The 27,602-nt window shown below is 48.4% G+C and overlaps 1 protein-coding gene and 1 long non-coding RNA gene across 12 annotated transcripts; one reads left to right on the top strand and one right to left on the bottom strand.

Annotated features, from left to right (window-relative positions):
• Positions 1 to 928: 928 nt before the first annotated feature.
• LOC118505048 (GRAM domain-containing protein 2B-like) lies at positions 929 to 27,425 on the bottom strand. Of its 11 annotated transcripts, none has more exons than XM_036040312.1 (8): positions 27,106 to 27,425; positions 16,972 to 17,851; positions 10,011 to 10,172; positions 4,723 to 4,928; positions 4,542 to 4,645; positions 4,037 to 4,430; positions 3,567 to 3,967; positions 929 to 3,492 (listed from the first exon to the last, which is right to left on the bottom strand). In XM_036040312.1, exons 2-8 carry the CDS (start codon positions 17,655 to 17,657, stop codon positions 3,199 to 3,201), a joined length of 2,247 nt encoding a protein of 748 aa, XP_035896205.1. In that variant the 5' UTR covers positions 17,658 to 17,851; positions 27,106 to 27,425; the 3' UTR covers positions 929 to 3,198. The 11 variants fall into 11 exon arrangements, with proteins under 11 accessions (XP_035896205.1, XP_035896215.1, XP_035896210.1 ...); XM_036040322.1 differs by lacking the exons at positions 16,972 to 17,851; positions 27,106 to 27,425 and adding exons at positions 24,403 to 24,486; positions 25,617 to 25,984; XM_036040317.1 differs by lacking the exon at positions 27,106 to 27,425 and adding an exon at positions 24,403 to 24,475.
• Positions 7,582 to 8,158, top strand: LOC118505107. The gene is made up of 2 exons (XR_004905386.1): positions 7,582 to 7,673; positions 7,801 to 8,158. It is a non-coding gene; the product is annotated as an uncharacterized LOC118505107 (long non-coding RNA).
• Positions 27,426 to 27,602: the final 177 nt, after the last annotated feature.

Below are 27,602 nucleotides of genomic sequence, written 5' to 3'. Positions count from 1 at the left end.
CTTGCCGTGGTTGAAATTTGCTGTCACAAGCGTCTAGTTTGAATCACTGTTGTTTTGAAGCCGTGGATTTTGGCTGCTGTAAGACTAGTTGAGGAATATACAGGTTGCGTAATGTGCTGGCACCAAGTTGATTTGGTGATTTTGAAGGTGATTCACCAGGTTAACAGACATCAAATCGCATCCGAATCGTTCTTCAGGAGCGATCTTAAAACCTCGAGAGGCCTTAGGGACTTCTGCGTTTCCGTGACTTGATTTTACCTCTGACATTTGATCCCCGGTCCTGTCGCGTTTAGCCAAGGATCTGTCGAACTCCAACAACAAACGACACAAGTTATGAGCACCCTACCTTCGTGCTTAGATGTCTAGAACAGAACTGCTCGAATAGCTCGCAAAAGAGCCTCGAGAATTATCGATCCACCGAGTCCATCCAGAAGTGGGAGTATTGCTCTTTAAATCAAACATGAACCCAAACCCCGAGAGAGGACGTTTCGCCTTCCTTTGCGAATTCAAATTTGCGCCACTTGTGAGCTTGTGATATTCTTCTTCTTCTTCTTCCTTGGCACTACAACGTCGAGAGGTCTCGGGCCTGCCATTTCTGGCTTTCTGTGACTTAATTTTACCCGTAGGAAAGTAGTCAGCCTTACGTACGGGGAGGCGGTCTGGATGAGATTTGAACCACGGTCCTGCCATGTGAAGACCGGCGCCGCTCTCGCCTCTGCCACTGAACCGCTGCAACTTGATATTCACTTTACAATAATTCCCCCTGCCAGTTCTGCACTTATTACTGAAGCAGACTTTCTTACCATTCCCGATGGTGATGGAAGTGATCCTGTATCACTTGGCAATAGAATAGGGCAAACAGCTGACATGGAATCGTGAAGTGTAACGGGCAAATTTCTTTCCAAAAAGCCACCAAAACACTCTGTGCTGTGCTTTTCATACTTCAAGATACGGGTTTATTAGTTTTCGTAGTGTCTTTAAATCCTACACATCGTAACGTACCCTCTCTCAACAAACGAAACAGAGAAAAAAGACTTAATCATAATCATAATCCGCACAGAAAGCGCGGTCTCCTTCTCCTCGCTCAAATCGCTTCTATCAAACAACAAAGTAGTCTCCAGAAAACACGGAATAAGCAATCCGGGATGGGGGAATTCGGGTTGGGATGTAAACATAGCAAGAGCAACTTAAGCCACCTTTCACCGAGGTTCTCGAAAGTGAGGGGGAAAAAAGGGGGAAAAAAAAGGGAAAACTATCGGAGGTTTTTCTTCTTCCCATGTCAATTGGCTTGCTTTCCTGTGATTTATGCCCTCGATACATTGCTCATGATGCTTCCCTACCGTCCAATCTTGTTCTTCTTCACTGCCCCGTTGTTGAAGTGGCCCCCTCGCTTCCGGTCTTCCGTCTTCCATTCCTTCATGTCCTTTTGCATACATATCACAGACATTTGTTTTTTCTAGTACGGTTCCTTCCCGTTCGCTTAAATTGATCACTTCCCAGGCATTAAGTCTTCATTCGCTTGCCGGGCCCCCCCCGGCCTGGAGTCTCTCCCGCCGGCGTATGGACTTGTATGGACCCCAATCGACCCGGGACAATATTGTGCGCCATTTAAGTGTCCGTGGTGGTGTCTCGCGCGGGGGGGGGGGGGGGGGTGGTGAGATCGCTCCGCAACGGTTTTGCGGTGACCCATTTTGCAGTTATATGATATGAAGCTCGGCTTCTACCCCTAATGCAATTCGATTGCACGCTTACATTCCTATTCCATCCTTACCCACACAAAGATAGATGTGACAGAGGGGGGGGGGGGGGGTGATTGGACACGAGGAAAGCGGGTTTTTTTCGTCCAGTAGTGGTGCTATCAATTTAAAAAATCCTACACACACACACACACATCCACATCATCCAGTGCATCCTTTGCAACCAACTATAAAGCCTTATCCGTCAAGTTGAGCTGGTTGGGCTGCGAAAACCGAAACCCGATAAGCTATGGCACCAACCGATTGATGACGAATCTGTATCTGATCTTCCCAAACTTAGCTCAACTCATAGGGGAAACATTATTTACAACAAAAAAAACGGAGGGCCGCTCTACTCCCACCTCAAGCCGTTTGAGCAAAAATCGTCCTCGCATCCCGCATCACTCTTTCTCTACTTCTTCTACGATTCTTCCTTCCACCTTGTTTTCTACCTTGTATCAAATCTAATCGACACACACACACACACGCTTGTCAGGCAGATTGCTATCGAGATAAATGGTTCCAAAAAGGAAAACAGCGCAACAGAAAACACCGAGCACGGGAGTGGAGCACGAGAAAAATCGGTTCCACTAGCGGCGGCGGGTGGGTTTTTCTTACGTTTTTAAAAGTCGGGTTAGCAAAAGCGAAAACAAAAAACCGCGCACGTGTTGCGTCGTCTGTCCACACATCATTGAGGGGGGGGAGAGGTTATTGTTGTTGGTTATTGTTTTCTAGCGCGCAAGGATATCATTGTTCGTGTTCCTTTCCCGTTTCGCTTTGCCGGACAATCCGGATTAAGCTCTCGTTCTACTAAAAGCTACTACTATTCGGGCGCTACACGACGGCATTGCCTCGAAAAACCGCGGAAGAAAGGGGTTTTATTTTGGTGGTTGTTGTGGCGGTTGTTTTGGCATTTCGGTTCTGTTCGAGTGTTGTCCCGCAACCCGCAAAAATTCATTGTATTTGTATAAAAAAGCTACTACTGCTGGTGTGGTCGTCTACCGACTCCCTTTTGTGTCCGACCTGACCCACACAGCCCATCGGCTGCTAACTTTAAATCGGGGGTTTTCTAAACACATATAAAAAACAGTTTATAAATCACTCCTGCAAAATGACCGTGCCACTACTCCGCCTTCTAGCGTTAAATGCATGCCTTCCAAGCACTCACTTCCTCGTCATCGTCGTCCTCCTCCTCCTTCTCACCACTATTTAAACTAGTTATCAAACTAAGCGAGTCACGAAGAAAAGCGTTAAAGAATAAATTAAAGATCAACAACCGAAACGCGCTCCTCTGCTAAAGGTACAAAATCACACATGCGCCCCTTCTCACAACCCATCCAGGCCGACGCATTTTCAAATATTCACCCCTTCAAACACACAAACATCCTCATCTTCTCGTTGCCGGCAACGGGTAGCTGCTTGATGATTTGTACCTCCCTCCCTCCCTTGCCCCCCCCGCCCCCTATGTAGCGTCCTCGTGGAAGTACTGTTGATTTAAGCTACCACCGTCCGCCAGCACACGGGCACCGTCCGCACCCATGATGGCACCAAGCAAAGTGCGATCCTCGTCCCGACCGTCGCCGCTACCGTCCGTGGCGGTGTCCTTGATCAGCAGCGAGAGCGTTTCCAGACTTTTGCGCACCTTGATGATCTGCTCCAGGTTCGAGTTGAGCACGATCTGGGCCTCCTCTTTGCTTTTGCTGTGCAGACGCTTCTGCCACCGGAGCACATCGAGATAGAAGTCTGTGTCGTCACCCTGGCACGGTCAACGAGCAAGTGCGCTTGTGGTTAGTGAGAACATCTTTTGAGAACCAATAACCCACTACTTACCAATCGAATGGGTGGCGCAGCGAGACGCGCCTGCAGGGCGTGTATTTTGTAGGCCAGAAAGCAGGAAAACAGAGTCATCAGGACAGCCAATATTAAGCCTATGTGTATAATACCAAAATCGGAGGGAAGGATGTGCCGCAGCTTTCGCTTCACCAGCGACAGTTTGCTACGCTCGGCACCGTCACCGTAAATGGCACGGGCGCCACCACCACCGCTAATCGCACCCGGCCCATCACCAATCAAACCGCCCGCCAGCATCGGTAAAGTCTTTTCGCCCTTCAGTCCCTCCAGTGCGCCGGCTGCGACGGCCACCTTGAGAATGGCCGGGCTTTTCACGATCGCGGGCGATTTGAGCAGCAGTTCCTTCTTAAGTTTCTTCTGCTTCTGCTGCACGGTAGAATCTGTGGGGCATTTTAGGGTGAATGTTGAGAGTTGCCTTGCAACGGCCATTCGCTATCTCGCGCACTCACCATCAGACGATTGATTCGTGCCGGCCTCGGTCGCATTCAGCAACTCGCGCTTCTCGTTCGAGTCGCCCGAATCGAGCAGATCGGGCATATCGTCCTTCCCGTGGAACGAGCTTTCCATACCATCGTAACAGCTGCTATCCTCGTCCAACGAACCTTCGGAACCTTCCGCGTGCAACGGTGCCAGCCGGGTGTGCTGGATGCTGCCGAGCGAATCACTGTGCGGCGTTGTCGCCCGTTCCCACACGCTGCACATCAGATAGTAGGCGGCCTCCCGGCTCAGGAAGCTGCCGAACACGTGCCGATCGTCGCGCGTCTTCACACCGACCGCATTCGGGAACATGTAGGCCGTCTTTTCGCGCGATATGTCCAGCACGGAAACGGTCGGGATGAGTAGCTGTGGAAGTTTTCACCGGTCAAACATGAGTTCCTCCTTGCTTTAATGGTGGTGGGGGTGTGCAGCACTGGCCGGGGAGATGGGTTACGGGAACGAACATTTGCTACCTACCTTCGTCACGTAGCCAAACACGTTCGAGTAGAAGGCGAAGTAGTGCTGCGTAATGTACAGATAGCCCTGCAGCAGGATGTCTCCAACGAGGGCACAGGAAAAATCTGTAATCAGGGTTTAGTGAGGTTAAGTTCGATCCTAAACCCAGGTTTCTGTCCGTTAATGGACAGCCAGTACTTACAATCCAGCACAACCTCATCGTCCGGCACCTGGGCAAAGTGTTGGGCAAACTTTTTCTGCTCCCACGACATCCCGCCCTCCTTCTTCTTATGGTGCTTCTCCGGCTTGTCGACGGCATCCCGCGTGCTGCTGAACGATTTCAGTGGATGTGGACTAGAGCTGCGGATGGTGGACGACCGTGCCGACGGTGACAGCGATTTGAGCGATCTAGAATTTGAAAAAGAAACACACACACACACCATACAATTAGAAACTGCTTCTTCGTAATGCTGCCCTTGGAGCTGGTGCATTGCCGCACACCAGCCCTTATTGTCTTCCGACACTGCACGCGACGAAGGTCAAGATCAACGAGCGCGAACGATATTACCAATCGATCGAACGACATCCATTATTTAGCGGTGAGAAAGGATGCACACCAGTAGGAAGTCCAGCAGAGCATCATATGCCAATCAAGAGAACAGCTGTTTCTATTCGCTAGCCCTTTCCGACTGGGCAGAATGTATGGGGCCACGTGTACCGAATCGCCGCGAAAAGGTGTCAAGATACAGAGCAACATCGGCGTCATGCAACAAGATGTACTACTAATTCAATTTACATTCCATTTGCATCTGATTAGTGAGCGCAGTGCAGGTTGTGCCGGTTGGGTCGTCCATTCTTTTCCCCCACTCCGAGCAACGCCGAGTTGCCTTCGCGTGTACAACATTCTTCGTCTAGCGAACAATTTAACGGCTAAAAAGGGTCCCCATCTCTTAGTTGCTTTATAGACGCTCAGGATAATGATACAATTTCCTTTAGTAACTGCTAAAGAGCGTCAATTTAGTGGCTGGAAGGAGCTACGTATGCTTTACAACCATAATAGGTGACTAAATGCGTCACTAAAGCGGGCTCTAGAAGTGCCACACTCGAAACGATTATACAACAGTGCAATTGGAGTGTGGTTAACGGCTGGCTGCTTCTTATCGTTGGCCGAAAACTTCATCTCATTCCCGCGGACTTGGCTTACACGCTGATCCGCAGCTATGCACCACACTATCAGCATTAGGTGTGGTATTAACATTCCTGCGAAAAATGTAAACTAACTGATAAAGCTAAGGTGTGCACCGAATGGGTCGAATGGGGAAGGCAAGCCTATACCGTATCGCGGAAATCGCGTGTCGCGTGATGCTAATCGAAACTGTTAAACAAGTTTATACATTCACAGGAAGTAGATTTGTCTCGCTTTTGGAGGAGCTAATAGTGGCTTGATGCTTTATCAGAATTAAGATCTCATCGATCATCCTGGTCACGGCACCAATTTTGAATTCTCCTTTTTTCCGCTAGGAACATCGCTGCAAATCCCTATATCACCTACCCCGCTACCCCGGGACTTCCTTTAACTTTGAGAACAATTCACGCTAAAGCATCATTACATTCAATTCCGCGCCCCATACAATGACCATTAAAACCGATTAAGCGAACGTTTGGATGGCGTTTGAATGATAAAGAATTGGAGCTCAATCTACCCCCGGACCTTTACAGCTCCGTCATCACAAAGTTTTGCTCTTTTTTTTCCTCGGGAAGGGGGAACACCCCAAATGGGTAATCTGGATTTAAACGCCCTATAAAAAGAATATCTGATTCAGGTGAAATAATAGCGCGAAGGGAAAAAGGTGGAACCATACCCCGGTGGTGTTACGTTTAATTAGAGCTAGTGACAAAACGAGCAAAACGCAACACATACGAGTGAAACTGTACGGAATTGGCAAACGCTCAACGACTGCACATCATCTTCTTCCACTACTCTGTTCTTACATGATTCACATGATGATTGATTGAGGGGCCGCGTTCGTGTTCGCGCTATTGTTCGAGCACCATTCCATTCGCGAGCACGGATGGCGAATCTGCCGCTGAACGAATGTTCCGAAGAAGATTTTTCCGGCTGTGATTGTTCTAGAGAGTTTTATCGCATCCGGCAATTTTTATGTGATAATTCTTCCTTTAACCCTTTTTGGCCGATTTTTACACCACTTGTGTGGATAGCCAGGCAGACAGAAGGTGAGCTACTCTATTTACCCGGAGGTGTGCGTGCAATCTCCTTGACTGACGTCCTTAGTTCAAATCCCAATTCCCAACCAAAAGCTTTTTTATAAGCACAACAACAGAAATGGTCCTTAATTTTGTAGCTTTTTTGAACCTACCGATAGAGTGCGCTATACTTGCGCAACCGGACTCCCGACACCTCCGGATCATCGTCGGTAGCGATGTTCGGTGTCGAGTAGGCTGGAGTTAGAGGCATCTTGACGACGACACGCTAGTGATGTGATGTTCTCGTTGTAAACTTTTTTTTTTGTTATCTCTTCAACACCCTTTCTGAAAAAGGATCAATCCTGTGTGAGAAGCTTCTTTCTCCTCTCTAAGCTTTCGTTTTGATCCGCATCAAAACGCTCGAGACCGTAGTTCGCTGTTTAGCAGCTGCATTGCCTGCCGACCACTGACGCACACACCACAAACGCACCGGCACGCACAAACGATTAGCGTATCCAGGGGCAGCAAGTGCATACAAAAACACACCGGCCACATGCACAGTACACCACGACGATAGCACAACACAGCAAGAAACCCCCGAAAAACTACACCACACGCGGGGATCTCAGTCAATTTTCCTTCACGGCGAGGAAAGAAATGTCAATTTCACGTCGTCTCGACGATCGGCGCTTTCATAACAGACGTGTGTGTGTGTTTGTGTGTGTGTTTGCACGGGCTGAAAGCGATTTCAATCAACAACAAGTGTTCCTTCGTCTGAAGGCCGTCATCAATCGGTACAGAATGGGAGCAGCAGCACACAACATCAACAAACATGGCACACACTGATCATCATCACCGTAGAAGGCGCCGGATTGCAGCGAAGAAAGGAAAGAAGTTTCATCCCGTTTTGACGTTTGTGTGTTGTTCAAAGCGCATCGCAGCAGGCAGGTTGGTGTACGTTTGCCGATGAAAAGTATTGAAATCGTTTAAACTATTATTGTAGTAGATTTGTAATTCACTGTCATGTAAATAATTTTAACTTTTCCTTTTTTTTCGTTCAATGATAACGAACGAGCACTAAACCGTATGCGTCAACATACGCACATCGTGCGTACCACAAGACAAGATAAAACTAGTGAAACGCTGCAGTTGGAACGTCGTTTATCAACATTAACTTGATTTCATGCTGGCGGCATGAACGGTTCAACAACACGGCCCTACCCTCGATCGCGGTACGCACTTCGGTGTGTAAATTAAGGCTTCCACACACACCCGGTCTCGCGGGCAAACGATTTGCGCCTGTATTGCCGAGCGGCCAACCTCTAAACAACATCACGCACGCAAACACACGCCACGACGGTCACGATGCTGGTCTGGGAGGCGAGAGGGTAATGCTAACAACATAAATAAAGACCATTGTCGTTCTTCTGGTACGGTGGGAATCTTCCCCGCGGCATGTTTAATTCCCAGCCAAAAACGATCACACGATCATCCGCACAGAGCAAGCACACTTTCTCTTACACCGCATGACAGTGCGCACTGTGTTTATAAACAATAACGAACACTATTTTCAAACAATTCGATGACGTCTTCGGTGTAGTAGGAAACGCCGCCGACCCGCTGTAAATAGCATCTGTTCGCTTAAGATCTCGCTTCTCACACGTCATTCGATATCACGCGGTTTGAATGAAGCCACTCGATTGTGGTGTCGGATTTTTCTATTCGTTCGCCTATTGGAGCCCAATAACTAATGCTACCAACTGATCCCGGTGCCACTCGAGAACTGAACTGTCATCTTGCTGCAGCAGGAGGAACGCACGACTCTGTGTAAGAAAGTTCGATTCCTATCATAACCCACCAAACCGGCCTAGCGGGCCTCCACCGAAAGGGCAACGCAGTTGTCCCGCTCTAACTCCCGCCGGCTTTCCGCGCTCGGTTTGATAAGGATTATCTTATCAATGCGATGCCATTATCGCATCGCATCCTCTGCGGTACTGCTGATGTGCCACAGCGTACCGGGTGCGTGCGTGTGTGTGTGCGAGGCTGGCCCATCGGTAGGATCTTTTACCAGCCGATCGTAAGCCGGTGTACGGCGTTTCACCCGAGACGGATGATGATAAGCGGCCAGCAGTAAAACCAAAATCCCTATCCAACTCCCGTTTTTTCGTTCATGTTTATGGTGTAAAAGTAAAAGTCATTTGCGATTGAATTCGATTTTTTGCCAAATCATCTGCCGCCCGTCCTTGCGTTTCTATTCCCGGCTGACCTACTGGTACTGCTCACGGTCGCCGGAAGTGTTTTATTTCCATTCCCCCAAGCCGCACTCGATAAGCACAAACATGGCGGTTGTGCCAAATATGGACGCACCTGGCGCGCGTTTAATTGCAACCGAGCGAGCACGTAACAAGTTACGTTTGTGGCATCACCTGCCTTCGTTTTGTGATTAGAGAGAAGACACCCCCCTCCCCCCCTCCCCAAAAAAAGGGCAACCAAACACACACACCCCGCTAATCAAGATAGTACATATATCGATGCGATTTTATGGGACCTTTGAAGCGAGCTTCAAAATGTCGGAAAAATTGTCAAAACAATCCACCTGGTCGGTCTCTGGGTTGGTCGGCCATCACGAACAAGTCTCGTGCTTGGATTATGAGTGACTAGCAAAGGGAGCAAACCCAAACCAACAGAAAGAATAAACGATGGCGATAAGCCATCGAGTAATTGCTCACGTGGAAGAGGAAATTGCAACGCACCAAGCATCGCGTTTTCCGGTCGCTCGTAATCCTTTCTTCCTGTCCTGGTGCTGGGTAGAGATAGTGAGGTGGATTTGTATTTTGAGGGGTGTTTGCGTGTGTGTGTGTGTAATAGACACATAATGGGACAAGATAGAAAAGGTGTGTCTAGCGGGTAGCACCTGTGCGAGTTGGGGACGATGATTGATAAGGAAAAGCGACTTGACGATAGAGGGGACACTACTCGCGGAGGTTGCCAATTTGTGCTTAAAAAAGGGAAATTTCTTCCCATCGCGCTAGGACTTAACGACCGAGTATTACTCATAGGTCCTGTAATGCAACTGATTGGTGCCAAAAACCGATTGGCGATGTTCTTTATCGCGCCAAATGATTCACACCCCCTAAATTAAACAGATAACGACGCCTCGATTTTGCTTCGATTTGCTTCGGAGAGATTCGACTCTGAATCATCCATCTCCAGCCGGTAAGTCACGGGCACCAAAATTGCCCCCGAAAGGTATGCAGCAAACGGATGCGCCTCGGGATTACTTACTTGGGATCGCTCTTGGCCGTCGAATGACTAGGGCTGCGTGAGAGTACATTCAGGTGGGCCGCACCCTCCGGCTGTCCACCGGAGGTTTCCACACTGCTGAGAGGTTCTATCGTGGAGGACAGTGGTAGCGGACGCGTCCCTAGCCCAACACTGTTGGCGGATCTGTACGGGGAAGAGAAATGGAAAATCTGTGTCAACTTTACGGGTCCTTTAGGGGAAGGTTCGTACGTAGAGTAAATAAAAGACAAGCCACAAACATAAACTAGCAACTACTCTTAAAGGATACTAATTGCATGCACAGCAGGTGTCAGGTACTCCGTAACAGGGGCGTTATGCGCACCTGAGCACGAGGTACATCGAATGTGTGTAACTTTTAAAGCGGCCAACCCCTTCTTCCTTTTCACCCGTTGTTAGTTAACGCAAATCGGGTAACGTAAGACGGTTTGGTGGCGTAAACTGTAACCTAGACCGACATTAGCAAAAACCGGGACGCGACAATGAACTGTCCAAGAGGATGGGGCCAGTATAATCGATACACCGCACACCAGCACCGGCGCGAACATTACGCACCGGTCATCAAGGTGGATAGGACACTTTTTTTTTAAAATAACTCCATGCACGAGGTGTGTACTACGTTGGGTTCCTGCGACGTAGTGTGTAATAGGATTAAACCCCACGCCGTCCGCTGTTATCCTTCCTCTCCGGTACGGTGCGGTGTGCCACGTGTTTTCGTTGGTGAAACTAGAGCACGCCGGGCCGACAGCTGCCCCCTCCCGGTGTGTCACAGCTGACACGAGCGAAGTCGATGCGAAATTGAGACCGATCGAGTCGCTGGGCAAGGGAGCGTCGTTAATAATCTGCTTTTGATGACGAAATTTGGACTCCTTCGGGGCGGTTACTATTTTTGCACCGATCAGCTTACGAGCGACGGTTAGTATCCGTCACGTTTCCCCGGATTGTGCTAAATAGTTAGCGTTCTCTCTGACGTACGGACAATCATTGAATGTGTAATAAAGAAGCTTAAATAGCGGTATGTCAGCGCTCCCCAATACCTTGACTTGCGGAGCATTATACGGCGGGCCTTGTACAATCGTTTGCCAGCCGGCGACGAAGACGATGCCGATGATGTGGTGGACGATGCCTCGGACGTACCGAGCTTGCTGCTGCTGCGTACCATGGACGAGTTGCTGCCGCTACCACTGCCGTGATTCATGCTTGCGATACCCTGCACAAAGCACAACATGATCCCGGCCGTGATCAAACACCCGGTTGCTTCTGCGTCTGCGAACAACTGTAGCGTGTTTCTTTTTCTGTGTTTTCCACTAAGGCCACTCAATAACACCATTCAAACTGACGTTTTACATGACCCGGCATGTCCGTCGTTGCTCGGTTCTCGGAACACCACCACGGTTACTACTGTCGAACGATAAGCGACACTGAAATACACTGACTATACACTAACAACGATCGATCATCCGGGGGAGGGTTCGGATTCGGTTCCATAGAGCAGGATGAGAACAAGAATTGGAAGAAACCCTCGTGGAGGAATATTTACGATATGCTCACGTTCCACACCAACAACCACAGGGCCTCGAATGTCCTGATGGCACGATACCACACGATACCACGAGTTCCGTACGCTGCTGTTACTTGTTGATGTTTGCCATTTTGGACCAAAATGTCCATGTCCGACAGCAAAACTGTCGGTACCACAAAAGGGAGTTGTGTCCCAGGTTGGGGATCCCAAACGAGTCCTGCCAGAAGGCTCTTCAACAGTTCCAAACCCAAGTTAGTCAAGCGGCAGCTATTCCCACGCGCTCGCTCGAGCTCGTGAACCCAAAATGACGACGGGCGCCATGAATTATGAAACGGTTCCGTTGAATAATTAAGCACTCGCAACCTGTTCCTTCAAGCAGCTCGCTAGGAATGTGTGTATCCTTCAACTTCTACAATCAACGGAAGGAGGGAAGAACTCGCGTCCAGGCCACAAAAAAAAGGCAGAAAATGTGGGATCATTATAATTCAACACGTAGTGGCGCGGCGTATACAACATCTATTGACACAGACTTTAGCCAGCGCCCGGGAGAGATCGTAATGACCTCCACTATCTGTCATGCATGTCAACACATTGTCACACATATCCTCCTGTCAAACGGTGTAGCACCGGATTTGCGTAAGAACTCGCTCGGTGACTTCTGCACCTCAGTCGCGCTTCAGATGGGTAGGCCGCGATAAGCGCAAACAGCGCCAGGTGTCAAGGTGTTTTATGGCCGAAACCAGCCGGGGTTCGGTATCATGCTATCGACGTGTTTGCATGCAAAGGCGTACGCTGGCCCACCCTCCCACCAGCACCCCCCTCGTTTGATTACTGTTGGACGGCAGAATACAAGCAATTTCCGTTTCTTATCAGTCAGCGGGATGCGCGGCACTTGCTGGTGGCGGTCTTACTGTCTCTCGCGCCAGTTGACAGCCCCAGCGCATATAGGACGCTCCGGTAACGTACAACGCTGCAGTTGATTTGGCAGATTGAAAACTCTAGTTCACGACCTTGCGCCGGTGTTTGATGTGTAATTAAAGATAAATAGGTTATCACACTGCAATAGGAACGATCTTGCCCGATCTTGCGGAGGACACAGAATCATTTCCCATTTTTTTCCAGCGAGGACTTAAATCCTTAGCCTCCAAAGAAATGGTCGCCATTCTAGTGAGGCATCAATAGGGCAGCAAGACATGTCGGTGGGTTTTTTGCGATAACCTCCTTCCCATTATCGACCCTGCCAGCAACACAACCGTTGAGTCCTTCTTCCGCATGATGATGGTACGCGGGTTTGTTGTTTTGTTACACATTTAATCGTCCATCAGACGGACGTGGTGTGGTGGTGGTACTGACGCCATGCTGGCGACTATGCGATGCCGATGACCGACCAGCCGACCGGCATTTCGATCGACACTTGTCGTCCACTGCTTTCCCAATCGGTGGTGGAGGTGAAAAACTAGCGATAGGCAAACGCATTTGTGCAAACTTGGATGCACATGCAGCAGCAGCAGCACCACCCCATGGGGCGCGACCATCCATCCGTGGCGTATTATGAAATCGATGGCGCTCCGACGGCGACGAGAAGAAAAAGCCTCGCCTCGTTTAAATAATCGTAAAAGGGGAGGGGCGGAAACGGGAAGCAGGAACTTGGACGCTTGTTTCAACGACTTCCTGCACCAGTGGAAAATTGCCGTACCGAGCCGTTTATATCAGGCTGGCGTTTTCAATCTATGCAACATCAAGCACTTACATCAAGGCCAACACACGGCGGGGATAGACAGAGCCAGCACGTGTGCATAACTTGAAGCAAACGGTTTTCGATTTGCCTTTTCTGTGTTTTGGTGTACTCAGCCCTGTCAGTTGCTTGTCAAAAAAAAGGGAGAGCTTTAAAATATTGATATCAATAAAGCTTGATGCAATCGCCGGTTCAGAATTTTGCAGCATTCGTGCACCGAGCGTGTTGGATAATAGGTCGGAAAAGCTTATCAGAGTTCCCATTGATGCATCAGCCGGGCAAAGGGGTTATGTCACGGTTGCACAATGCACCTCTGGGAACGGAGATCAATCGAGTCGGCTGTAGAGACGCAGCCCGGTTCCCGTATGTGCCAGAGTTATTTGCATTTTGCTCGGATTGTTTTCCCGAATCAATAACAAGCGGAATGGACGCTTCTTCTTGAGAATGGTTTCACTGTGTCACTGCACGTCACGAAAGAGTCCTCAAAAATCCTAGAACCGATCTAGCAGCTGGACACGCACTATTATTCTCTTCGCAAACACCACCGCAAGCACTAACTTTAACACACCGGCTCCGGAAGCCGTCAACGGTCAACAGAAAACGTGCATATCCGCCGTACGCGAGTACCACCGGAAAGCGAATGCAAACGACCGGCCGGACGGTACGGTTAACAATGGGGAGAGGTCCACGATCTCCGAGAGCGCCCAGCGGACAATGGGCCCATGTAGTAGTAGTAGCAGCACTGGATGTACGGCAGCAGCAGCAGTAGTAGTAGTGCTCAACAGACAGGCTACATGCATATGGTGGTAGTACCGTTCTGATGGCCGTGTGCTTACGCGCCCGTTCTTCGGCCTGTTTCTCTCATTATCTGCCGCCTTTTCCCCATTGTCTCTGCCCGCCGCCACACACATATATCGCTCTCATCGCGAGTTTTTTTATTTCCCTTTTTCCTCCTCCTATTCGCCGTGTGCCGTGTGTGTGTGTGTTCCGTTCGGAAAACACACAAATCAAGTGGATTTTCCACCGTGCTTCACCTGCTCTGCCGCCATCCATTCCTTCACCGTGTGAGAAGGTAAACAGAAGCAAAATTCCGATCGGGATGACGATGACTTACAACTACATACAACTACGAGAAGATAAATTTCGCAAAACAGACTGCAAGGAAGAGAACCCTTCATTTTGAGCACAGGGTGTACCAGAAGGATCGTTGTCGGCCATGATCGATAGCGAGCGACATTTGAATATGCAAAATGAGTGCAAATTACTGACAGCACAGTTTGTTTCTCGTTTGCTGCGTCGTTTTAAATCGACGTCATTTGCTCGTGCCGAGTTCATTGCCTTATCGATCCTGGTTAGACATAATTTTTCTTTAGATCTTTTTACTAACATTATAATAGAAATAGACACTCTTTACCATGCGTTCAGCACCTGTTGTTCGTTCGAAACAAAACTCGCCCCAGCCCCAGAGTGGGCAAAAGAGACATTAAAAAGATCATCAAAGTCGTGGTACGGAACCACCATGAATGATGATGATCGGGTGGCGATCAGGGGTATTTTTTCCGCTGCGAAACACAAAAAACCCCGTTAACAAATGGCTTTGAACTCCCAGCCCAATATTCGCAAACAACCGGAAATTAAACGATCCTCCTTTTTTTGCTTTGGTTTTATTGCGATCTGGCGGGCAACGATCGCCATCTATCTGGAGCACCACGCGTTTGTCTGATTGGGACGCAATTCTGCAAATTTTTAACCGCAATTCTGACTGACTTTCGGCAGCATCTGTCGGGGGTGATGAAATCTGGTGTTCTTATCATGCCGCGAGATTAAAAAGTATAATTTACCGAGGCCGTAATCGTTACTCGCTTCGCCCGCAAGCAGACTTTCACGTCGTTCGTGTCGTGTCTGTTGGTGATTAAATTGAATTATTCCGATGTATAATGTCGCTGTGACCGTAACGACGAAACCCGTTAGCGCAGCGGTCCGTTTGTTGAAGCTTGAGAGGGAACAAAAAAAAAAAACAGACCAGCAATGCCATCATCAGTGTTTGCTTTTTTTTGGTAAGTCATACCAAAACGGTTGAAAACGTGGCACAGAGCGAAATCAAGAAAGGGGAGGAAACACACCGACTGGAAGTGCGAATGGCCGGAACAAGCGCGCGTGTACATGTGTGCTGTGTCTCTTAACGGTCTTCGGTTGGGTGAAAGAAGCGCTGAAGAGAGCTGAAAGACTGGATATGGTGTACATCTGTCCAAAAAATTGAAAATAAAGAGCGAACAAGTTTCCTCAGAACTGGTTTACGAGGGCAACAGTGTGTCTTGGCTGACCGTTAAGAACAGCCCACCAGCACCACCAGAAAGTAATTGAGTTGTAGTGTTGATCGCTTAACGAATCACCCTGTGCTGTGATACGTACAACACGCCGTATAATGTCAATAAAGGCTATATCGTTGCGTGGAAGTTATTAAATCCACCCCAAACACTCAACAAAAACCTTCTCCCTCTCATGCTGCTCGTGTTGAGAATGGTAAGGCTAAAGGTTGTCCGCTCTTGGTGGTAATGAACTAGCATAGCACAACAACAAAAAAACCAATCCCCAACGCTCCCTAAGGTATGGCGTAGGAGCGAACCAGCATGGAAGAAAGATCAAAATCAAACAAGAAATCCTATATCAATCACCTCCTCCATCCGGCCTGACCTGCCCGACTGACTAACCTTGACCTGGAAAAGTAGTCGAAATGAAACGTTCTTTTGAGTATTCATCCCATTATGCTTTGCGGCCACCAGGATATGAGGTGTGGCCGCCTAGGTACGCCGCCCCATATACCCCGGGGTCGCTCCTCCTATGCGCTCTCCGATAAACTCACACCCTAATCCATTAGAAGTCTATTTTTGTAAGCACTCCCTGGCATGAACATTCGTTTGAACTCATTTCCATACTGCCGTGAGGGCTAGAAAAAAGGGTAGTATTAGCTGGACTAGTGGACCAGTATGGGGAAAGTTTAGCTATTTTAGTTTACTATTGCTATACAAACTACAAGAAAAAGGTTAAAGAAAGTGAGACACGGAAAACCATGCAAAACAACAGCTAGCTACACACACACACACACACAGAGAGTATATGGATGATGGTGAATAAAATGTGTTATGGTATTTAGTGAAACGTGTTACGATGAAAAACTCGAATAAGTACAGCTTTTCCCGTGCTTCGTTTTAGTAAAGTTATAAAAAACATTCCCCTAGAATTGCTGGACGGAGACGTCCAACAAGCACACGGAACCTAGGCAATAAGATGTCGGCCACACGCGACTCCAAGATTGATGACGCTCCGCGGCGTCCAAGATCCAAAGGTAAAGGTCAAAGCGATAAAGGCGCGCTAGCTAGCAGTGCCTTGGACGGCCAATCGACGCCAATCGGTGGGCGTTTCGAGCGCTCTGTCAGGAATGTCACTGTGTTTCTCTGCTCGCTTGGCAAATCACTGATAAACGAGAGTCCGTTGCTAAGTAGCTTTAAGTGAAACATTGCGCCAAACCGTCCAATTGCTGTAAGGAGCGGGTATTATGCAAAAACAACCCCTTCGTCGCGTCAACTCTAATCCTGCGCCACAGCGGGACACCACACACAAGCTGGTTAGTAGCAGGGGGGAAGAAGAAGAAGAAGCACAGAGTGGTAGAAAAGGTATGAAGCACTCACTTGGGTTGTCCGGCCTTGGTGCTCGTCTTGCCCGTGAGCCCGTAACTCGTAGTGTCGGAATGCACGCGCCGATGTCGTCCACCGGTGCCGGTCAGCTCCTGAGCACGGATATTCGCGTCCAGATCCTCGTTGAAGATGTCACCCGTGCTGTGCCGTTTGGCGGGCACCTGCTCCGGCATGAACACATCCAGCACAGGCCGCTTGCCCTTCCGCACGGTCGCCGCATCCTCGTCGAGCTCGTGCACCACATCGCTATCACTCGTGCAGGACCGTTCCGTCAGCTTCGGCCGCGTGCGCTTGAGCAGATAGCTCAGACTCTGGCGGAACGAGTGGCCTCGCTTGAACGGTGGAGCTGTCACAACGGCCGCCGCCGGAACTACCAGCACCATCGTGCCCGACTCGGCACCGGAACTGCCGCCGGTCAGTAGCTCGTCCGGCATCGGTGCAACACCGTGCCGCAGTATCACAATCTCTTCCCCATCGACGACACCCTGCCGATCTTCCTCCGAGTCCATCTCGAGCAGCCCGTTGGCACCGACACCGACGGACGGTTTCGCTTTCGAACCTTTGCCGATGCGCAGTCGACGCGCAAAGTGGGTCAGAAACTTGCCGGAGCTCTTTTTCGCCGGCCCATCGTAATAGGGCGGTTCGCTCGACATCGAAACCATCGCCGCAGCGGCCGGCATTTGGGGAGGGGGGATGTCTCTGAGATCTTCTGGCCAAATTCTTCAATCACACACACACGCACGAAACACACTTCACCACACTTTAACGGCACATTCGCAGTCTTTGGGTCGGTTGTCGTTCAGTTCTGTTCACCGTACCATCCTTTCGTCGTCAGCAGACCACACGGAACCATTCGTTCGTACTGTTTCGGAAGCTGCACGGGAAGAATACAGAGCGGGCAGGGACATTATACATTGGACCTAAATGACGCAGAATCGACGTCATTTATCGCAACTGCAGACGTCGTGATGTAAATTACACGGCACTAACTAACCCCCGACGAGCGACGATGATGGTCGTCCTTCTGAGACGATAATGATTCCTGATGTTCTGGGCGGGTGACCAGCTATTAATATACTCTACCCAACGGCACATCTGTGTCGTTGGATATTAAAGTTGGAGTGATTCACGGTACGTGGCAAAATTCGTGGCAAATATGTTTACGGCAATTTGAAAGTGTGTTTACCGCTGAATCACACCTGATGGGTGAGTTCTAAATATGTTCCGAAAGTAAGAACTCTCTCCAATCGAAACAGAAATAGGCAAACTTCCATTTTGAAAGAAGAAATGTAGGCCATTTTAATATGCTTGGTAAAAACAGGCCAAACTTTTGCTCGAACCCAATCTGTCATCCGCGACGACGATCGCTTTTGATAAGGCACGTTTCTGCGACACCGCGACTCGGGCCGCTGCTAGTCGTCCGCTAATTGGGCAGATCTGATCCACGTCAGGTCGCGCTTGTCAGCTGATCGTGTCGCGCGCTGCCTTTCCGTGTGCGTTTGTGTGTGTGTTGGAGCGGTACAACGGCAGCGCTGTAATGATGCCGGCATCATGCTACTTGTTTTAATCATTCGACGCGTTTTATCACCCCTTTTTTCCGCAGCCCGTTTTCTTCCGCGCACAAGACAATCCCTACCAGCACACACACATTTGCACGATGATGGCCGCGGCATAAGCAGGCACGCATACAAGCAGTCGCAGTCGAGCTGATTGCTACGTCCGGTTTGGTTTGGCTTACTTTCGCGGGAGAAGGTTGGCGGCAGTACGACCAAGCGCAGCAAGCCGTTGGCGAACGGTCGACTGGCAATTAAATGGATTTGCAACAATTATCAACTGTAGCACGAAACATGAATGATGGTGATGGCAGGTCCAAGGCCCAGAGGGGACAAAGATAATGCGTGTGTCACTGGGTTTTCCACAGAGGATGGAAATCCCTCCCGTGGTGGTTGCATTACCAGGATCATTTTCCCATTTTTCATACGTCTATGTTTTAAGATGGAAAAACTAACTTCGCTCATTATAATTATTATCATCTCGGCAACAACCAGGAGAGGCTGTTTTTAGTGGTAAGCCTTTACGATCACTTTTAATGATCAATTAGAGAAACTTCGTTAGCTGTTGCGTTGTACAACACGAGTTACAGCCCAGTGTGGTAAAGAGATCTTCACGTTAAGTACTCTTGTGGGTTGATCACGTCATGAGAATGACACCACTCTAGATCACTTCACATTCAGAGACTTAAAAAATGGCCAAAAACCCTCCAAAAAAGCACAAACTTCGACGACTGCCAACTTCGCGGTTTGCACTTTCCAGACCCAGTTTCGTTCGCTCGTTCCACACTTTCCACACAGTGCGACCAGGACGACCTAAAATGACGATTCACACACACACACACACGGACACAGCATCCGGAGCGACATAAAAATGGCACAGCTACTTCATTTCTTGGAGGCTCATTTTGTTAACCACTTTCTCTGCAAACGGATGTGGCTGTGTGAGTGCGTCTGAACTGCAAACTCCACCCTCACTACACCCTTCCCCTATTTCCCTCCCCCCCCCCCCTCTCCCCCAGGTTATGGGAGGATGCTGATCCACATTAACGTGTGCTCACCACGTCGTCAGCCGTGTTGCGTTGCGCATGAAAATGATATTAATGTTTGTTGCAGTTTCTTCCTACACTTGGCTTGCAGGTCGCTTCTTCACCGCATAAGCATGCTGAATGGGGGCTGTGATGGGGGCACAAACACACAGCACACGCAATGCTAAAAATACGGGGCCCCATCTTTTTGGTGTATATATTTGCGCTTCTGCGATACGATACGCGAGTGTGCTTTTTATCGTAGAAACGCGGTGGCGTTGCGGAAAACGAAGGTTAGGTTCGTTGAAGTCATCGTGCTACCGTGCTGCGTCCACACCTTCCCCACCGGAACCATATTTATAGCGCGGGTGAGGAAAACTGCGCGACATATTAAAAAAAAAAAGCGGTGGCGCATGTTTTTATTCGCCCAACGGCCACAATTGCGTCACGCCACTAGACCATACTTCATACTCCAGCGGGTTGTTGATAAAAATCGGCCTAATGCCAATTTCTGCACATGACGCGCGTCGAAACTTTCTCACCGTTTTAAGCAACGATTTAGACACTGACTCTGGTTGCCATCACTTGATATTGCCGCACACGAATCGTTCCAACCGAGCGCTGTACCTTCCGTCGCCTGTCAAACGCTAATCCACAATGAGTGATCGCGATCCGTCGTGCGGCGTGCTACGAAAACAATGATCCACTCTTCGCACAACCACACAGACACAGGCACACACACACACACACACACACACAAGCACACAGCTACACGTGACACTTTATTCGCGAACCCATTTGCACAACCTTTCCCTCTGGTGGTGGAGAAGCTAAACCTTCTACTGCCGGGAAAGATCACTCGCAGAATCACGGGAGAATCTTCAGCGGGAAGCTGGGAAGGCTCTCCAACCAGCAAACCCTAACAACACTCCAACAACAGCCGACGATCGGTGCGTGAATGCAGTGGAAAAAAGGCCACCACTTCTCTTGGCTCACTCAAACCAGCTTTTCGTGTATGCGCACAGCAGGCCAAGCGCGGATACTTTGCCTTTGTCGGACACGGTCAGGACGGTCGGTCTCTGTGCGAGTTGTAAATGTTTACCAACTTTAATTTGCTTGCTACCCAAAAGCAACCACAGAAAAACCATTCCGCCAGAGGGGTTTTTTTTTCTTCTTGAGCGGCATTGGCCACGTACGGGGTTGAGAAAAAGAAATGAGGGGCGTCCGGTTGATAGGGGATGATGTTTGTTGGGGCTGTCGTAGTGTGCGTTGCGCGAGTATGGTTTTTGGGAGAGTGAGAGCGTGAGAGCGTGATCTTTCACGGCGATACGTTAAGGGTTGAAATTACTGGGGAACTTTCTTTGTGTTTTAATTTTATTTTTATTTTACCCTTATAAGAGGGCTAAACAGGCTTAAATTAAATTTTAATTTTATCGTAAAAAATTAGCTTTTTTTCCAAACTATCGATCCATGCCTTGTTTAATAAACATGGAAACACCTGAATTTTCATCCCCCTTTTCACGTTGAGGGTTACGCTCTTTGGAACTTTCGCACATTTGCACAACCCGAAGAGGAAGGGAGAGTAAATCAACCCCCGAAATGCTCTCTTTCTTAACTCTCTTTCTCTCACACACGCAAACCAAAAGCAGCCGGCAGTGAGAGTGTGTTAGTAGCATCCATCCAGTACGCGTATACACATGCGTCTAATGCTTAACAAATAGCCACCCCTTTATCTTCCACCATCTCTCCACCCCAAAGCTCCCTCTTGCCTCTTTACCCATCTGGAGCTCGCTTTGATAGTGTGTGTCAGTTGCAATCATTGCCCCTTAAAGCAACTACCCCCCCCCCCCCCCCCCCCAATCCATTGACAAACACCGCAAGCCGCAAGTTGTGCAAGATAAGCGATACAGCGATTAATAATCATCGTTATTTAAGCTGCTAATTATCGTGGTGCAAACAGCACGCGGCAGCCCGCACTGCACATGTGCACTTCACCAATGCGCAGAGGCGCCATACTACTAACGGCTGGACGGCGGGACTTTACAAAGGCAGGCCCAATCGTAGTCCCTGTATCGCGAAAGCCAGCAGCAGCATCACCTTTTCCACCTTGTATAACAATGGAATCGATCCGACCTCACAAATGTCACTCTGAAAATGCAATGCCCGTCATTAGCTGGCGGGCCAAAGTGCCCGGGTGAAGGTTGCTGTAGACAGGCGAATTTTTAATGTCTCTTTCTTCACACCAAACACACGCTCTCGCACTGAGGGAAACACCACACATCGTCTTTAGGTCTTTAGCCGGAAAGCAAACAACACTTTAAATATAAACTTTGTCCAGCTCCATTACTTGTATGATGTACGCCCAGCACCGTAGTTCCGTGTCAGGATGCGTGAAATGAACTGCACAAACTGTCGGCCACGCAACGCGCCACCACTTGTCAAAGGGTGATAAATTGGGCGCAGGTGTTTTGATGTGCTTTAGCAAAAAAAACGACAACAGCAACCGGAGCAACAAAAAAACGCATACACCCTGTGACGCCTCGTCACGGCTTACTGAGGATGTGTGACGACTCGCTTTGGTTGCTATAGGCAATATAAAAACTGCTCCAGAAACACACCTGTTCGCCCTGTTGGCAGAAAGTGAAGAAAAAAAAAAGTGTCTCCTATCTTATCAATCGGGTGAGCTGGGATCACTCTGACACATGGTGTGTTTAGAGACCACTTGGCCAGCTGTTGTACGAAGGTTGCTGCAGCGTGGTTTTTTTTTCTGTTTCTCCATTCCTATTGCTATTTTTGCAATCAATAAAAATCTCAGACCCATGTGGGCGATTAGTTCCTGACGATACTGCGAATATGTCACGTAAGGAGACAGCGTCCTCTGAATCAGCGGAGCCAGTGGTCTGGCGTTACCTTGTTTTGGAGAGAGAGCACGGAATAAGAATTCAATATTTATGATCTGCAGTTGAATTTCTTTTGGTATGGGCGGGAGTTTGGCCGACGTTCAAGAAGGTCCTCGCCGGCAGCGAGAAGATGACCTAATGCAGCATTATTTTGACTCAGAATTTAAAATCACTTCGGTGGCTTGCCCCGAGATTGTTTATGCAGCGGGGAAGAGGTTGTTTTGAAGTTTGTCGCTCTTTGTGGCCTACTACGCTTGTTGGCTAAATGGTAGGATTATGTTTATCGCAGAGCTACACGGAATAGTCTCACTCCATCAGCCAACAGGGAAAACATTTGGGCGATAACGTTTTATTGGACGTACGGGTCAGTCAGTTCTATAAATACTCCATAATGAAACTACATTTCCGAGGAATTTGGACATCAATGACTAAGTCCTATTATTACATTATGGAAATGAAGAGCTAAGCATTAATAGTATAATTTAACTATTGTTTTAAATCTGTTGCAGAAATTCTAAGTGAAAACCTTAGAGTCTATCCCAGCTTTTCTAGAGGAAGCATCAATGCCGTCCTCCTCGATTAATGTGAGCTTTCCATGTTTCCATGGGCACAACAACCCTCATTCGATATGATCAGCATAGAGGCGAATGAAGTCTCAAAGACCCAAAGCCTCCATAAATAAACGAAAAAAAAGATATGATCAGCATCAGCCCAATGGGGCCTGGCGAGTCTATTTCGCTGCACCAATATTCATTGTGCTCTCATATTGTTCGCAATTTTTGAGACTAATTTATTGTCTTTTTTTAAGTCTCTTCAGACTTGATCAACAAACCTCAGTTATGATAGGCAGCTTTCAAGGTTTTATTTAATACACATATTGGCAAGCAAAATAAGAACATCCTTATCAATAGTTGAAACGACTGGGAATGGCAGAACCTAATCTACCTATGAGCCTGAGTTCGTCAGATTTTGAATGGAATTATTCGAGCTGGGATACAGTAGGTCACCGAACATCAAATCTAGACCTCATGACATCTCTATTTATTTTTTGGCCTAAAGACCTCGTCGGTCATGCCTGCCATTTCTAGACTAGGCTTACTAGACTTAATGATACCTTGATGTTGGATAGTATTCAATTCGGGAGAACGGTCCGGATGGGATTTGAACTCCGGTCCTGCCGTATGAAGACCGGCACCGTTATCTCCTCCACCACCAAGCCGCCCTCAATATACGACCTCATGACATATTAGACTTATTATTCAATCACTTTGCTCCAGATTATTGCTCCAGTGTTGCACTGGATAAAACAATTTATTTAAAATATTTAGCTACAATGGCAAACATCTATCCTTTAAGCGCGAACATGGTACGACCAGCAAATGCACAGCACAGCAAAGAGAGGAGCAAATACTTATTCGGGTCAAGAAAAACGAACAAAACATGGACACTGTGAAGATGGGAGACGAACGTGTGCTGGTGTGTGCAGGATGAAGTTTTGCAGCGAAGGAGGATAATTCTTGTGTGTTGTGTGTTATGTGTGTGTTCGAATTGCAGTCTTAGGATGTATCAGAAACCGTTCATGCAAAACATTTATACACGACTGTGGCACATTTTGTAGTTTATGTGTGTTTGTCTGTACGTCAATGTGGTGCTTCGAAAGAGTTGAACCAACAAAACAGCTCCTAGCGGATCCATACATACATACATATCTATTCTAAACAAGTGAATGGATAAGAAAAGAAGAAGGAAAATTGAACGCAAAAAGGGCACTGCTGCTTGTTTCGTGGCTTACAATTACTCAGCATTACATACATACACACACACACACACATGCAGAGGGGCCTTGTGTCCTCGTGGAAACAAGCGATTGCTTATAAAGTTTGCACCAGCTTTCGACAACATCAAGAAAGTAGTAGCAGAAAAGCGGCAGAGTGGGCACCAACTTACCCTTCAATGTCCAGGCGAGCACATTCGGCTGCAACAATTCCGCCCTTGGCATGGAACGTTTTCGCTAAGCCCTTGCGGGGCGATCTGGAACGAGCAGTGAAGGAAGAGATGGGGGGGGGGGCAGAGGGGGTACGGAACAGGTGAGAGGGGGTTTACAGGTAAGCCAACCACGTCCACGTCTCTTTTGCGATGCGTTTTTTGATTTTATTGGGGGATGATGGAAGACTCAATGTGGTTCAGCTTGTGCTAACGAAACTATTCTCAGGAGATCCGGTTTTTTTTTTGGAGTTGGGAATGTTTTGTGCTCATTAGCTTGTGTGTAGGTAGTGGATTGCAATCAATTTTTTAAGTTGTGATTTCTTAACGATCTAGGTGTAGTAGAAGGATTTGGAGAGCTGCCATGCACAAAAGGCCTATAAGACACTAGCATTGGAAAGGAATACAAAAAAGCCTTTTTTCTATTGCGATTAATTTTGAACATAAAATGGGGGGCACACCACCAACACGCTTTTGGAGGTCAGACAGACGATTAATTTAGCATTCCAAATGTATAATTGCATCCTCTCAAAGTTCGGTCCGAGCTCTCCTTAGCTAGGCTCACACACAGCTCAGCGATGATTATGCTCTCTCGCGTGTGTCAGCAGCATAATCGGCAAACGATTTTGATACATCACCTCTTCCCACCGTGACGCCGTGAACGTGTCTCGGAGACGTGAAATGAATAGAATTGCTTTCAAACAAAAAAATAACGAGGGTTCCAACCAATGATTGCATACTTTCAGGCGCTTACAGGGCATAAAGGCTTTTAATGTGTGTGCCGCCTACTAGGACGAATTCGCTTAAATGGAGGGGGACGGTTTGGGTGGTGAAAATCAATGAAATAAATGTGAAAACTCCAATTATGTAACGTAATGTGAGCATAATGTTTACAGCCAGGTCAAAAGCCGGAACTGGGGCAACTGGTGCGGAGAAGCAAGATACTATCGGTGCTGGGGGGGTGGGGGTGTTCTACGGTGGAGAACATTGACAACTGTCAGCGTCGGTGACAAGCGTCGGTGTTTTCCCCGTGAGCAGAATGAACGATTCTCCAGCATGATGAAGCTGTTCAGAGCTCCGTAAGAGCCTCGTTTCTTTGAGAGATGATTGGAAGGCATGAATGGGGTGGGAGGAAAACGCTCACACAGTCGCTCACACAAACAAACACACACACATACCCCTTCAGATCAGCCAGGCTACGGTTTTTCCGCAGCATTTTTTTTCTGGGCCCGGTTTTTCTGGTGTTACGAGTTTTGGATCAGATCAGGAAAAGAAAGCCAGGCGGTGGATCCAAAGAATCCGGCAATCACAGTCACATCACGCGAGCCGTCCGACGCTTCCGACGTTTGCCGATTTGGCCCGGCTCCAGGACACCTCAATGCCCGGAACGGTTCCGTCTTGGCACGGGCAGCGACTGTACCGGACCGTTCATTGTAACGTTTGTAACGCAGCTGGTGGTGCCTAGTGCGACACACATGGCAGTAAAGAAGCACTCTTTAGGTCCACACACACGCACGCACGCACGTACGCTCACACACACAGCGTATCGATCACACTACCATCGAACGATTGACGACGCTTTGCTGTGTGGCCCGGGACCCGGTTTTCCTCAGTAGCATTACGACTTTCGGTGGTCCGGATCGCTAGCTTTTTCCACTAGTTTTCCACCATTCCAAAAGCTGCCGGTGCTTGACCAGACAAAACGATTTTGGACAGCGGAATTGGAAATTAATTTTCACACCAAAACGTCACACACAACACACCTCCAGAATATCAGGTGGAAGACTGCGAATCATACTACCAGGATAGGTACGTTTCATGATCATCGCGTTCGCTCTCTCGGTCTCCCTCTCTCTCTCTCTCTGTTAGTGGGCGATTTTCCAAGCCAAAAAACTCTCCTGCTCTTGGTCGGTGGTTCGGTTGTAAGGATATTGGCAAACGGTGGAATATGATTTTTTTCCATTACCGGTCTACCAGCACGCATGTGTGTGCTTCATCCGACATTCCTATATACACACAAACCAGTGTGCGTGTGTGTGTGTTTTTCCGATTGGAAAATAAAATCGTAAATCGAACCGTCCTCCCCGAGGCGATAAAACATTTTAGAATGGAAATTTCGATTTAAAAACAATAAAACAAACACGGCTGCTCAAGGACCATTTATGTTGTTTTCCTCTTCCTAATACTATTGCTGTCCCTCTCGCACTAATACCGTCTGCTGCTGTGATGTAATCGTACGTCCCCGCCGTAAGGGTTAATGCTTCGATTGTCGGTCGATTTTCCTCGCGGTTGACAGACAACATGCCATCCGCTCCAACCGACCCCCACCCCACCCCACTTGTTGTTGTGAGTGTGTGCGTGGTGCTTGGCACACGGTACGCGTAAACAACAACTCGGCCAAGAGAATGAAAAACAATCCACTTTTGTTTCGTTCTGGAGTGTATACGGATACTACGCACTAGCGCCTATTGGAAAAGCAACCTGTAATTTCCTGCAAATTCTATACGCCACGAATAATCACGCTATGGTTACCATGGCAATGGAGGAAAAGTGTCTTTTAGCGCTCTCGATGACTCGTTGAAGGGATCCTTTAACAAACACTAGCACACATCGCGTCACTTTAAGTATCGCACCTTTCCACCGTATCGCGAGGCAATAAATACTTACTGCAGCACTTTTCTATGCAAAATGGGACAAAACACGCGCGTTTCAACCAGCTTCCTCCTCGTCGCTGGCGTTTCCTTCGCACGCCAACACCGCCAAGACACCACCGGCTCGGGTGCTGTTCTTCTTTCACTTTGTTATTTTCACTCCGAACGAATTGAAACAGATCCGCCACTGGGCACTTTTTCACGTTTGCCGTCGGTCCATTACCGGTGGCGGGTGGGCACCCTGGTGGGGGCACATATTTTCATTGAAAATTCGTCGATTTTACACCCTGTCACAACAGCACTTTGACAGACAACGTCCGACGTACGTGCGAGACACTCGGGAAAAACCTCCGCTTGTGCAACACGCACACATGCGCACACACTGTTGCACATCCTCGCTTTTGCGAGATAAATAGTGAGCGAGCGTGTATCGAGAACGGGAGAGAGAGCTTAAGGCGCGTTTACACGGATTGCTTACCTGGATTTCAAAAACTGTCTAAGAATCAAAGACGC

The sequence above is a fragment of the Anopheles stephensi genome, chromosome 2 (assembly GCF_013141755.1).
Source record: "Anopheles stephensi strain Indian chromosome 2, UCI_ANSTEP_V1.0, whole genome shotgun sequence".
Lineage (NCBI taxonomy): Eukaryota > Metazoa > Arthropoda > Insecta > Diptera > Culicidae > Anopheles > Anopheles stephensi.
Note: the sequence above shows the minus strand (reverse complement) of the source record. Positions and strands in the feature narration are given on the sequence as shown.